The sequence below is a fragment of the Oncorhynchus gorbuscha genome, linkage group LG02, assembly GCF_021184085.1.
Source record: "Oncorhynchus gorbuscha isolate QuinsamMale2020 ecotype Even-year linkage group LG02, OgorEven_v1.0, whole genome shotgun sequence".
Classification (NCBI taxonomy): domain Eukaryota; kingdom Metazoa; phylum Chordata; class Actinopteri; order Salmoniformes; family Salmonidae; genus Oncorhynchus; species Oncorhynchus gorbuscha.
Window position 1 is genome coordinate 108,348,617 of NC_060174.1, and position 14,618 is coordinate 108,363,234.

Below are 14,618 nucleotides of genomic sequence, written 5' to 3' on the forward strand. Positions count from 1 at the left end.
TTTTACTAGCATTTAAGAGCAGTTGGAGGCCACGGAAGGAGTATCGTATGGCATTGAAGCTCATCTGGAGGTTAGTTAACACAGTGTCCAAAGAAGGGCCAGAATATACAGAATGGTGTCGTCTGCGTAGAGGTGGATCAGAGACTCAGAAGCAGCAAGAGCGACATCATTGATGTAAACAGAGAAGAGAGTCAGCCTGAGAATTGAACCCTGTTGCACCCCCATAGAGACTGTCAGAGATCCGGGCAACAGGCCCTCTGATTTGACACACTGAACTCTGTCTTAGAAGTAGTTAGTGAACCAGGCGAGGCAATCATTAGAGAAACCAAGGCTGTTGAGTCTGCCGGCAAGAATACGGTGATTGACAGATTCGAAAGCCTTGGCCAGGTTGATGACGACAGCTGCACAGTACTGTCTCTTATTGATGGCGGTTATGATATCGTTTAGTACCTTGAGTGTGGCTGAGGTGCACCCGTGACCAGCTCTGAAACCAGATTGCACAGCGGAAAAATGTACGGTGGGATTCGAAATGGTCAGTGATCTGTTTATTAACTTGGCTTTCGAAGACTTTAATAGGGCAGGGCAGGATGGATACAGGTCTGTAACAGTTTGAGTCTAGAGGCAGGGCAGGGCAGGATGGATATAGGTCTGTAACAATTTGGGTCTAGAGGCAGGGCAGGGCAGGATGGATATAGGTCTGTAACAGTTTGGGTCTAGAGGCAGGGCAGGGCAGGATGGATATAGGTCTGTAAGAGTTTGGGTCTAGAGGCAGGGCAGGGCAGGATGGATAGGTCTGTAAGAGTTTGGGTCTGTAAGGTCAGTTTGGGTCTAGAGGCAGGGCAGGGCAGGATGGATATAGGTCTGTAAGAGTTTGGGTCTAGAGGCATGGCAGGGCAGGATGGATATAGGTCTGTAAGAGTTTGGGTCTAGAGGCAGGGCAGGGCAGGATGGATATAGGTCTGTAACAGTTTGGGTCTCTGGATATAGGTCTATAGCAGTTTGGGTCTAGAGGCAGGGCAGGGCAGGATGGATATAGGTCTGTAACAATTTGGGTCTAGAGGCAGGGCAGGGCAGGATGGATATAGGTCTGTAAGAGTTTGGGTCTAGAGGCAGGGCAGGGCAGGATGGATATAGGTCTGTAACAGTTTGGGTCTAGAGGCATTTGGGTCTAGGGCAGGAGGGCAGGATGGATAGGTCTGTAAGAGTTTGGGTCTAGAGGCAGGGCAGGGCAGGATGGGGTCTGTAACAGTTTGGGTCTAGAGGCAGGGCAGGGCAGGATGGATATAGGTCTGTAAGAGTTTGGGTCTAGAGGCAGGGCAGGGCAGGATGGATATAGGTCTGTAACAGTAGAGGCAGGGCAGGGCAGGATGGATATAGGTCTGTAAGAGTTTGGGTCTAGGCAGGGCAGGGCAGGATGGATATAACAGGTCTAGAGGCAGGGCAGGATGGATATAGGTCTGTAACAGTTTGGGTCTAGAGGCAGGGCAGGGCATAGGGATGGATATAGGTCTGTAAGAGTTTGGGTCTAGAGGCAGGGCAGGGCAGGATGGATATAACAGGTCTGTAAGGTCAGTTTGGGTCTAGAGGCAGGGCAGGGCAGGATGGATATAGGTCTGTAAGAGTTTGGGTCTAGAGGCAGGGCAGGATGGATACAGGTCTGTAACAGTTTGAGTCTAGAGGCAGGGCAGGGCAGGATGGATAGGTCTGTAACAGTTTGGGTCAGGATGGTAAGGTCAAGTTTGGGTCTAGAGGCAGGGCAGGGCAGGATGGATATAGGTGTAAGAGTTTGGGTCTAACAGTTTGGGTCTAGAGACAGGCAGGGCAGGATGGATATAGGTCTGTAACAGTTTGGGTCTAGAGGCAGGGCTAGGGTCAGGGCAGGGCAGGATGGATATAGGTCTGTAACAGTTTGGGTCAGGGCAGGGCAGGATGGATATAGGTCTGTAACAGTTTGGGTCTAGAGGCAGGGCAGGGCAGGGCAGGGCAGGGCAGGATGGGTACTGTAACAGTTTGGGTCTAGGGCAGGGCAGGGCAGGGCAGGGCAGGGGATGGATATAGGTCTGACAGTTTGGGTCTAGAGGCAGGGCAGGATGGCAGGTCTGCAGGGCAGGGCAGGGCAGGATGGATATAGGTCAGGGCTAGAGGGCAGGGCAGGATGGATATAGGTCTGTAGCAGTTTGGGTCTAGAGGCAGGGCAGGATGGATATAGGTCTGTAACAGTTTGGGTCTCAGGATGGATATAGGTCTGTAACAGTTTGGGTCTAGAGGCAGGGCAGGATGGATATAGGTCTGTAACAGTTTGGGTCTAGAGGCAGGGCAGGGCAGGATGGATATAGGGCAGGTCTGAGGCAGGGCAGGAAGTAACAGTTTGGGTCTAGAGGCAGGGCAGGGCAGGATGGATAGGTCTGTAGCAGTTTGGGTCTCTGGATAAGGTCTGTAACAGTTTGGGTCTAGGGCAGGGCAGGGCAGGGCAGGATAGAGGCAGGGCAGGGCAGGGCATGGATATAGTCTGTAAGAGTTTGGGTCTAGGAGGCAGGGCAGGCATGGCAGGGCAGGATGGATATAGGTCTGTAGCAGTTTGGGTCTGTAAGCAGTTTGGGTTTGAGTCTAGGGCAGAGGCAGGGCAGGGCAGGATGGATATAGGTCTGTAACAGTTTGGGTCTAGAGGCAGGGCAGGATGGATATAGGTCTGTAAGCAGTTTGGGTCTAGAGGCAGGGCAGGGCAGGGCATGGATATAGGTCTGTAACAGTTTGGGTCTAGAGGCAGGGCAGGGCAGGGCAGGGCAGGGCAGGGCAGGGCAGGGCAGGGCAGAGGCAGGGCAGGGATGGATATAGGTCTATAGCAGTTTGGGTCTAGAGGCAGGGCAGGGCAGGGCAGGATGGATATAGGTCTGTAGCAGTTTGGGTCTAGAGGCAGGGCAGGATAGATAGGTCTGTAGCAGGTCTAGAGACAGGGCAGGGCAGGGCAGGATAGCAGTCTTAGCAGGGTCTAGAGGCAGGGCAGGGCAGGGCAGGGCAGGGCAGGGCAGGGCAGGGCAGGGCAGGGCAGGGCAGGGCAGGGCAGGGCAGCAGGGCAGGATGGATATAGGTCTGTAGCAGTTTGGGTCTAGAGGCAGGGCAGGGGCAGGGCAGGGCAGGGCAGGGCAGGGCAGGGCAGGGCAGGGCAGGGCAGGGGGCAGGATAGATATAGGTCTGTAACAGTTTGGGTCTAGAGGCAGGGCAGGCAGGGCAGGGCAGGGCAGGGCAGGGCAGGGCAGGGCAGGGCAGGGCAGGGCAGGGCAGGGCAGGGCAGGGCAGGGCAGGGCAGGGCAGGGCAGGGCAGGGCAGGGCAGGATAGATATAGGTCTGTAGCAGTTTGGGTCTAGAGGCAGGGCAGGATGGATATAGGTCTGTAACAGTTTGGGTCTAGAGTGTCTCCCCCAGGGTTGAAGAGGAATGTCAGATGGTAGGGCAGGGCAAAGGAGATTGAAGGGCAGACTAGGGCATTAGGGGTTGCAACAATGGCAGGGCAGGATAGATATAGGTCTGAGCAGTTTTTAGGGAGGATGGATATAGGTCTGTAACAGTTTGGGGGTCTCCCCCTTTGAAGAGGAATGTCAGATGGTACAAAAGAGAGATTGAACAGACTAGCATTAGGGGTTGCAACAAGCGGATAGTTTTAGGAAGATTTGTCTAGCCCAGCTGATTTGTAGGGATCCAGATTTTGCAGATCTTTCAAACATCTGTCTGTATTTGGGTGAAGTAGAAGTGGGGGAGGACTTGGGCAAGTTGCTGCGGGGGGTGCAGAGCTGTTGGAAAGGGTTGGGTGGAAAACATGGCCAGCCGTAGAGAAATGCTTATTGAAATTCTCCATTATATTATGGATTTATCAGTGGTGACAGTGTTTCCTATCTTCAGTGCAGTGGGCAGCTGGGAGGAGGTGCTTTTATTCTCCATGGACTTTACAGTGTCCCAAAACTTTTTGGAATTAGTGCTGCAGGAAGCAAATCTCTGTTTGAAAAAGCTAGCCTTTTTTTCCTGACTGAATTTGTATATTGGTTCCTGGTCGCGGGCAGTCAAGTTTGGAGTGAACCAAGGGCTACATCTGTTCTTAGTTCTACATTTTTTGAAAGCGGCATGCTTATTTAAGATGGTGAGGAAAGTACTTTTTAAAGAACAACCAGGCATCCTCTATTGACGGGATGAGGTCAATATCCTTCCAGGTCGATTAGAAAGGCCTGCTTGCAGAAGTGTTTTAGGGAGCGTTTGACAGTGATGAGGGGTGGTCGTTTGACCGCAGACCCATTATGGATGCAGGCAATGAGACAGTGATCGCTGGGTGAAAACAGCAGAGGTGTATTTAGAGGGCAAGTTGGTCCGGATGGTATCTATGAGGGTGCCCATGTTTTACGGATTTAGGGTTGTACCTGGTAGGTTCCTTGATCATTTGTGTAAGATTGAGGGCATATAGCTCAGATTGTAGGACGGCCAGGGTGTTAGGCATATCTCAGTTTAGGTCACCTAACAGTACGAACTCTGAAGATAGATGGAGGACAATCAATTCACATATGGTGTCCAGGGCACAGCTAGGAGCTGAGGAGGGTCTGTAACAAGTGGCAACAGTAAGATACTTATTTCTGGAGAGATAGATTTTTAAAAGTAGAAGCTCGAACTGTTTGGGTTCGAGCTTAGATCCGGATAGTGTGACAGAACTCTGCAGGTTATCTCTGGGGTAGATTGCAACTCCGCCCCCTTTAGCAGTTCTATCTTGAAGGAAAATGTTGTAGTCGGGGATGGAAATTTCAGAATTTTTCTTGGCCTTCCTAAACCAGGATTCAGACACAGCTAGAACATCCGGGTTGGCAGAGTGTGCTAAAGCAGTGAATAAAACAAACTTAGGGAGGAGGCTTCTGATGTTAACATGCATGAAACCAAGGCTTTTACGGTTACACCCAGTAGATATGGGAGTTGATCAACATTGGGTTTGTTTTCAAATTCTTTATGGAGCTGTGTAATCTGAGGGAAATACTACGTGTCTCTGATATGGTCATACATTTGGCAGGAGGATAGGAATTGCAGCTTGGGCATATAGCCTGTTTTCTCTTGGGAGCCAGGTCTGCCAATGACATTTTTTCATGATAGCAAGGCTATGCTCACTGAGTCTGTACATAGTCAAAGCTTTCCTTGATTTTGGGGTCAGTCACAGTGATCAGGTATTCTGCCGCTGTGTACTCTCTGTTTAGGGCCAAATAGCATTCCAGTTTGCTCTGTTTTTTTGTTAATTCTTTCCAATATGTTAAGTAATAATCTTTTTGTTTTCTCATGATTTAGTTGTGTCTAATTGTGTTGCTTTCCTGGGGCTCTGTGGGGTCTGTTTGTGTTTGTTATCAGTCCTCGTACCAGCTGGCAGAGGGGACTATTCTCATGGTGAATCTCTCTGTAGTTAGGGCTTTGTTATGTAAGGTTGGCCCGGGTTTGAGAATCTTATTTTTAGGTGGTTAAAGAATTTGATTGCTCTATTCTTGATTTTAATAATTAGCGAAAATCGTTCTAATTTAGTTATGCATATATTTTTTTATGTTTTAAGTTGTACACTGATGATGTTTTTGCAGAATTCTGCACTCACTCTAAATTTGGTGTTTGTCCCATTTTGTGATTTCTTGGTTGGTGAGCGGACCCCAGACCTCACAACCATAAAGGGCCATGGGTTCTATAAGTGATTCAAGTATTTTTAGCCAGATACGAATTGGGATGTGAAATTTATACATTTCTATTGATGGCATAGAATGCCCTTCTTGCCTTGTCTCTCAGCTCATTCACAGCTTTGTGGAAGTTACCTGTGGCGCTGATGTTTAGGCCAAGGTACATATCATTTTTTGTGTGCTCGAGGGCAACAGTTTTCTAGATGGAATTAGTATTTGTTGTCCTGGCAACTGGACCTTTTTTTGGGAACACCATTATTTTTGCCTCACTAATTTCACTGTCAGGGCCCAAGTCTGATAGAATCTGTGCAAAATATCTAAGTGCTGCTGTGCACCCTACTTGGTTGGGGACAGAAGCACCAGATCATCATCAAACAGTAAACGTTTTACTTCAGAGATTACTAGGTTGAGGTCGGGTGCTGCAGACTGTTCTAGAGCCCTCACCAATTCATTGATATACATGGCATATACACCATGGCATACATACACACCATGGCATACATACACACCATGGCATACATACACACCATGGCATACACACCATGGCATACACACCATGGCATACATACACACCATGGCATACATACACACCATGGCATACATACACACCATGGCATACATACACACCATGGCATACATACACACCATGTACATATGGCATACATACACACCATGGCATACATACACACCATGGCATACACACCATGGCATACATACACACCATGGCATACATACACACCATGGCATACATACACACCATGGCATACATACACACCATGGCATACATACACACCATGGCATACATACACACCATGGCATACATACACACCATGGCATACATACACACCATGGCATACATATGGCACACACCATGGCATACATACACACCATGGCATACATACACACCATGGCATACATACACACCATGGCATACATACACACCATGGCATACATACACACCATGGCATACATACACACCATGGCATACATACACACCATGGCATACAAACATACACACCATGTATGTGGACACCTGCTCATCAAACATCTTACAAAATCATGGCGTTCATATAGAGTTGGATCCCCTTTCGCTGCTATAACATCCTCCCCACCTCTGGGAGGTCTTCCCACTAGATGTTGGAACATTGCTGCTGGTGACTTGCTTCCATTTGGCCACAAGAGCATTGGTGAGGTCGGACATTGATTAAGGGCGATTAGGCCTGGCTCACAGTCGAGTTCCAATTCATCCCAAAGGTGTTCAATGGGCTTGAGGTCAGGGCTCTGTGCTGGCCAGTCATGTTCTTTCACAAAGATCTCGACAAACCATTTCTGTATGGACTTTGTGCACAGGGTGACTATCGTGCTGAAACAGGAAAGGGCCTTACCCAAACTGTTGCCACAAAGTTGGAAGCACAGAATCGTCTAGAATGTCATTGTATGCTGTAGCGTTAAGATTTCCCTTCACTGGAACTAAGGGGACTGAACAATGAAAAACAGCCCCAGACCATTATTCCTCCTCGACCAAACATTACAGTTGGCACACTGCATTAGGGCAGGCAGCGTTCTCCTGGCATCCGATGGTGATGCGTGATTTATAATTTACCAGAGAACAGGTTTCCACTGCTCCAGAGCCCAACGGCAGTTAGCTTCACACCACTCCAGCCGACGCTTGGCATTGCGGATGCTGATCCTCGACTACCATGGCAACTCGGCCTTGGAAACCCATTTAAATAAAGCTCCTGACGAACAGTTTGGAACTTGGTACCGAGGACAGACAATTTTTTAAGCAATACTTACTTCAGCACTCGGCGGTTCCGTTCTGTGAGCTTACGTGTTCTACACCTTTGAGGCTGAGCCTTCGTTGCTCGTAGACACTTCCACTTAACAATAACTGGGGAAGCTCTAGCAGGGCCGAAATTTGACAAATGTGATGTCATCATATGACGGTGCCACATTGAAAGTCACTGAGCTCTTCAGTAAGGCCATTTTACTGCCACGTGTTTGTCTGTGGAGATTGCATGGCTCGTGTGCTTGATTTTAAAGACCTGTCAGCAACGTGTGTGACTGAAATAGCCGAATCCACTCATTTGAAGGGATGGCCACATACGTTTGTATATATAGTGTATGTGGGGAGGTGTGTTTGTGTAGTGACTATAGCTGCCTTGGAAGTGAGGGATCTAACATTAGGTAGCCCCATTTTGAGATGTGAGGTATCACAATGTCTTTCAATAATGGCAGGAATGGAGGAGGTCTTTATCCTAGTGAGATTGCTAAGGCGAACACCGCCATGTTTAGTTTTGCCCAACCTAGGTCGAGGCACAGACACGGTCTCAATGGGGATAGCTGAGCTGACTACACTGACTGTGCTAGCAGCAGACTCCACTAAGCTGGCAGGCTGGCTAACAGCCTATTGCCTGGTCTGCACCGCTGCCTGGCCTATTTCATTGTGGATCTAGATACGGTATGTGCGTAGGATACCTACTGTTTGTGTGTGAATGTAAGTGTGTAAGGAGCCCGTATAAAATGAATGGTTTTGTAGTGTGGACTTCAGAACATTCTCGTGAATAAACTTTTGACTATTGTAGGCTGGGCCTCTGTCTGTTTTAATTTCAACCAGTATCTTACAAATTCTGGGTTGCAGACTGAGTAGTTAATTGAAGTTCAGTTTATGAACATTGAGAACATTATTCTCTTAACAGGGAGTTAGAGCCCTGTCTATGTTAGTAGATAAGATGAGAGCACCCCTCCAGCTAGGATGGAGTCCGTCACTCCTCAACAGGCCAGGCTTGGTCCTGTTTGTGGGTGAGTCCCAGAAAGAGTGGCAATTATCTACAAATTCTATCTTTTGGGAAAGGCAGAAAACAGTTTTTAACCAGAGATTGAGTTGTGAAACTTTTCTGTAGAGCTCATCACTCCCCCTAACTGGGACGGGGCCCAGAGAGAATTACTCGATGCCGACACATCTTTCTAGCTGATTTACACGCTGAAGCTATGTTACACTTGGTGACCTCTGACTGTTTAATCCTAACATCATTGGTGCCGACGTGGATAACAATATCCCTAATCTCTCTACACTGGCCATTTTTAGCTTTAGCCAGCAGTATCTTCAAATTAGTCCTAACGTCGGTAGCCCTGTCCCCTGGTAAACAGTGTACGATCGCTGGATGATTCGTTTTAAGTCTAATACTGCGGGTAATGGAGTCGCCAATGACTAAGGTTTTCAATTTGTCAGAGCTAATGGTGAGAGGCTTCGGTGTCTCAGACCCCGTAACGGGGAGGAGTAGAGACCAGAGAAGGCTCGGCCTCTGACTCCGACCCGTTTCTTAATGGGGAGACCCGGTTGAAAGTTTCTGTCGGCTGAATGAGCGACACCGGTTGAGTATTCCTACAGCATTTCCCTCCAGAAATCATGAGACAGTTGTCCGGCTGCGGGGACGTACTCCAAGTAAGTCGCTCTGGGATTTAAATGACTTAAATGTAAACTAAATCTGTACTTACTGGTGGCACAGACGCTGTTTCATCCTTTCCTACACTGAAATGACCCTTTGCCTAATGATTGCGTCTGAAGCTGGGCTTGTAGCACAGCTATCCTCGCCGTAAGGCGATCGTTCTCCTGTATATTATGAGAACAGCGACTGCAATTAGAAGGCATCATGTTAATGTTACTACTTAGCTTCGGCTGGTGGAGGTCCTGATGAACCACGTCCAGATAAAGCATCATGTTAATGTTACTACTGGTTGGCTGGTGGAGGTCCTGTAGAACCACATCCAGATAAAGCATCATGTTAATGTTACTACTGGTTGGCTGGTGGAGGTCCTGTAGAACCACATCCAGATAAAGCATCATGTTAATGTTACTACTGGTTGGCTGGTGGAGGTCCTGTAGAATCACGTCTAGATAAAGCATCATGTTAATGTTACTACTGGTTGGCTGGTGGAGGTCCTGAAGAACCACGTCTAGATAAAGCATCATGTTAATGTTACTACTGGTTGGCTGGTGGAGGTCCTGTAGAACCACGTCCAGATAAAGCATCATGTTAATCATGTTAAGATGTGAGGGGACAGGTGTGGTAAGATGTGAGGGGGAGGTGTGGTAAGATGAGGGGGAGGTGTGGGGGAGGTGTGGTAAGATGTGAGGGGGAGGTGTGGTAAGATGTGAGGGGAGGTGTGGTAAGATGTGAGGGGGGGGTGTGGTAAGATGTGAGGGGGGGGGTGTGGTCACAGTCATACGCTGGACCTAGTTTTGTCCCATGGAATAAATGTTGTGGATCTTAAGATGTGAGTTTGGGGAGGTGTGGTAAGATGTGAGGGGGAGGTGTGGTAAGATGTGAGGGGAGGTGTGGTAAGATGTGAGGGGGTGTGATAAGTAGTAAGGGGGAGATATGATAAGTAGTAAGGAGAGATAAGATAAGTAGTGAGGGGAGATGTGATAAGTAGTAAGGGGAGATATGATAAGTAGTAAGGGAGATAAGATAAGTAGTGAGGGGAGATGTGATAAGTAGTGAGGGAGATAAGATAAGTAGTAAGGGGGGTGTGGTAAGAAGTAGTAAGGGGAGTGTGGTAAGTAGTAAGGGAGAGATATGATAAGTAGTAAGGAGAGATAAGATAAGTAGTGACCTCTTGGGGAGATGATGATAAGTAGTAAGGGGGAGATATGATAAGTAGTAAGGAGAGATAAGATAAGTAGTGAGGAGAGTGATAAGTAGTGAGGGGAGATGTGATGATAAGTAAGTGAGGAGAGATATGATAAGTAGTGAGGAGAGATAAGATAAGTAGTGAGGAGGAGATGTGATAAGATAAGATAAGTAGTGACGGGGAGATGTGATAAGTAGTAATGGAACGGTCTGGTGTGGTAAGTAGTAAGGTGTGGTAAGTAGTAAGGGGGGATGTGGTAAGTAGTAAGGGGAGATGTGGTAAGTAGTGAGGGGAGATGTGATAAGTAGTAAGGAGAGATATGATAAGTAGTGAGGAGAGATATGATAAGTAGTGAGGAGAGATAAGAGTAAGTAGTGTAAGTAGTGAAATCTTGGAGATAAGATAAGTAGTGAGGGGAGATGTGATAAGTAGTGAGGAGATGTGATAAGTAGTAAGGGGTGTGGTAAGTAGAGGGATGTGGTAAGTAGTGAGGAGAGATGTGATAAGTAGTAAGGGGAGATAATGATAAGTAGTAAGGAGAGATATGATAAGTAGTGAGGAGAGATAAGATAAGTAGTGAGGGGAGATGTGATAAGTAGTGAGGGGAGATGTGATAAGTAGTGAGGGAGATGTGATAAGTAGTAGGGGAGAGATAAGATAAGTAGTGAGGAGAGATATGATAAGTAGTGAGGGAGATAAGATAAGTAGTGAGGGAGAGATAAAGATAAGTAGTGAGGGGAGATAAGGTAAGTAGTAAGGGAGATGTGATAAGTAGTGAGGGGAGATGTGATAAGTAGTGAGGGAGATGTGATAAGTAGTGAGGGGTGTGATAAGTAGTGAGGGGAGATGTGATAAGTAGTAAGGGGAGATGTGATAAGTAGTAAGGGGGGGTGTGGTAAGTAGTGAGGGGGTGTGGTAAGATGTGAGAGGGGTGTGGTAAGATGTGAGGGGGGGGTGTGATAAGATGTGAGTAGTGGGAGGTGTGGTAAGATGTGAGGGGAGGGGAGTGAGGGGTGTGGTAAGATGTGAGGGGAGGTGTGGTAAGATGTGAGGGGGTGTGATAAGATGTGAGGGGGAGGTGTGGTAAGATGTGAGGGGGGTGTGATAAGATGTGAGTGGGGGGTGTGTAAGATAAGTGTGATAAGAGTGGGGAGGTGTGGTAAGATGTGAAGGGGGGGTGTGATAAGTAGTGAGGGGAGATGTGATAAGTAGTAAGGGGAGATGTGATAAGTAGTAAGGGGAGATGTGATAAGATAGTAGTGAGGGGAGATGTGATAAGTAGTAAGGGGAGATGTGATAATAGTAAGGGAGATGTGATAAGTAGTAAGGGGAGATGTGTGATAAGTAGTGAGGGGGAGATGTGATAAGTAGTGGGGGAGGTGTGATAAGTAGTGAGGGGAGGTGTGATAAGTAGTGAGGGTGAGATATGATAAGTAGTGAGGGGAGATGTGATTAGTAGTAAGGGGAGATGTGATAAGTAGTAAGGGGGGTGTGTGATAAGATGTGAGGGGGTGTGATAAGATGTGAGGGGGTGTGATAAGTAGTGAGGGGTAGGTGTGATACGTGGTCTTTCTGCCTCTCTGTGCCTGGGGGACTGTCTGGAAGTTTTTAATTTGGTTGTTGTGACTCAGACACTCACTCACTGTGTGTGTGTGTGTGTGTGTGTGTGTGTGTGTGTGTGTGTGTGTGTGTGTGTGTGTGTGTGTGTGTGTGTGTGTGTGTGTGTGTGTGTGTGTGTGTGTGTGTGTGTGTGTGTGTGTGTGTGTGTGTGTGTGTGTGTGTGTGTGTGTGAGATAAGTAGTTGAAACCACTAAACCATAGTAATTCTCTCTTTCCCCGTTAGCCTCCTGATGAACAACAGGATTCATGCTCTTCCTGTTCGCTCTTTTCAGACTCTGGTGCTGCTGGAGGAGCTGTGAGTACTAATCACTCGTCCCAAATGGACGCCTGTTCTCTTTGTAGTGTGCTACTGTTGAACAGAGCTCTATGGGCCTTGTTAAAATATAGTGCACTATATACGGAAAAGGGCTCACTTGGGATGCAAGTCTGATACTCTGACATGTCAGTCTTTTATAAAATGAGAAAAATGATACATTCTCAATGGATGAACCTCAGTAACTTGAAACGTGTACTATTGAAATTAAATAGTAAACCGCTGCAAGGAGGGAGAAGTGTAGGGGAGATTTCTGCTATTTCATCCAATTTCACCTTTCGTTTATTTTAATCTGGTTTTTCTCTCGCTCTGTCTCTCTCTGTCTCCCTCTGTCTCTCTCTCTCGCCCCCTCCCTCTCTCTCTGTCTCTCTCTGTCTCTCTCTGTCTCTCTCTGTCTCTGTCTCTCTGTCTCTGTCTCTCTGTCTCTGTCTCTCTGTCTCTGTCTCTCTGTCTCTCTCTCTCTGTCTCTCACTGTCTCTCTCTGTCTCTCTCTCTGTCTCTCTCTCGCCCCCTCCCTCTCTCTCTCTCTCTCTCTCTCTCTCTCTCTCTCTCTCTCTCTCTCTCTCTCTCTCTCTCTCTCTCTCTCTCTCTCTCTCTCTCTCTCTCTCTCTCTCTCTCTCTCTCTCTCTCTCTCTCGCCCCCTCCTTCTCTCTCTCTCTCTCTCTCTCTCCCTCTCCCCATCCTCCTCTCTCTCCCGTGGCTCTCTTCCTACTCTCCCTGTTTTTTAGAGACCTGTCCAACAACCGGATTAAGGAGCTCCCCAAAAACACCTTTAAGAGCTTAAAGTCCCTCGTCAAATTGTGAGTCACAAATCTGTGTCCCAAAATGGTACACTATTCCCTTTGGTCTCTGGTCGAAACTAGTGCACTATATAGAGAGTAGGGTGCCATTTGGGACAACTTTGGTCAAAACTAGTGCAGTATATAGTGCAGGGTTCCTCGACTGGCGGCCCCCCAAGATATGAGAAAAACGATTATAAATGTAAAATAAAAATATCGCTCATAAATACATTGTTGGACATCAAAGACTGGAAAAGCGATACAGGCGTGGGAGCCTGGCGAGCCGGGCGAAGCGAGGGAGCCTGTGGAGAAGGTCCCGGGCGAGGCGTGGGAGCCTGGGGAGCCGAGCGAGGCGAGGGAGCCTGGGGAGAAGGTCCCGGGTGAGGCGAGGGAGCCTGGGGAGAAGGTCCTGGGTGAGGCGAGGGAGCCTGGGGAGAAGGTCCGGGCGAGGCGAGGGAGCCTGGGGAGAAGGTCCCGGGTGAGGCGAGGGAGCCTGGGGAGAAGGTCCCGGGCGAGGAGAGGGAGCCTGGGGAGAAGGTCCCAGTGAGGCGAGGGAGCCTCGGGAGCTGGGCGAGACGAGGGAGCCTGGGGAGAAGGTCCCGGGTGAGGCGAGGGAGCCTGGGGAAAAGGTCCCGGGCGAGGCGTGGGTGCCTGGCGAGCCATCTGAAGCATGGCGTGGGAGCCGGCCGAGGCATGGCGTAGGAGCCAGAGCGAGGATTGGCGAGGGAGCCAAGAGACCCGGCCGAGGCGAGGGAGCCTGGAGAGCCGGGCGAGGGAGCCTGGCGAGGGAGCTTGGCGGGCTGAGGCGAGGCGAGGGAGCCTGGCGGGCTGAGGCGAGGCGAGGGAGCCTGGCGGGCTGAGGCGAGGCGAGGGAGCCTGGCGGGCTGAAGCGCGGCGAGGGTGGCTGGCGGACTGAGGCGCGGCGAGGGTGCCTGGCAGGCAGAGGCGAGTCGAGGGAGCCTGCCGGGCTGAGGCGGGGCATGGCATGGGATCCGGACGAGGCATGGCGTAGGTACAAGAGCGAGGATTGGCGTGGGAGCCGGAGCGAGGCATGGCGTTGGAGCCGGAGCAAGGCATGGCGTGGAATCCGGAGCGAGGCATGGTGTGGGAGCCGGGCAGGCATGGCGTGGAATCCGGAGCGAGGCATGGCGTGGAATCCGGAGCGAGGCATGGCGTGGAATCCGGAGCGAGGCATGGCGTGGGAGCCGGGCAGGCATGGCGTGGGAGCCTGGCGAGCGGTCCCAGGCATGGCGTGGGAGCCTGGCGAGCGGTCCCAGGCATGGCGTGGGTGCCTGGCGAGCAGTCCGAGGCTTGTCGTGAGTGCCTGGCGAGCCGTCCGAAGCATGGCCAGCTGAGGCATAGAAGCCTGACGAGCCAGCTGAGGCATAGAAGCCTGACGAGCCAGCTGAGGCATAGAAGCCTGACGAGCCAGCTGAGGCATAGAAGCCTGACGAGCCAGCTGAGGCATAGAAGCCTGACGAGCCAGCTGAGGCATAGAAGCCTGACGAGCAAAGTGAGGCATAGAAGCCTGACGAGCCAGCTGAGGCATAGAAGCCTGGCGAGCCAGCTGAGGCATAGAAGCCTGGCGAG

The 14,618-nt window shown here is 49.5% G+C and overlaps 1 protein-coding gene across 1 annotated transcript in view; it reads left to right on the forward strand.

Moving 5' to 3' along the window:
- LOC123995215 (relaxin receptor 2-like) overlaps positions 1–14,618 on the forward strand; it is a 188,982-nt gene that overhangs the window by 124,428 nt on the left and 49,936 nt on the right. Inside the window, exons 11-12 of the mRNA XM_046298650.1 lie at positions 12,160–12,231; positions 12,978–13,049. Of these exons, the coding sequence (XP_046154606.1) occupies positions 12,160–12,231; positions 12,978–13,049 (144 nt within the window). The remainder of the gene's footprint in view (positions 1–12,159; positions 12,232–12,977; positions 13,050–14,618) is intronic.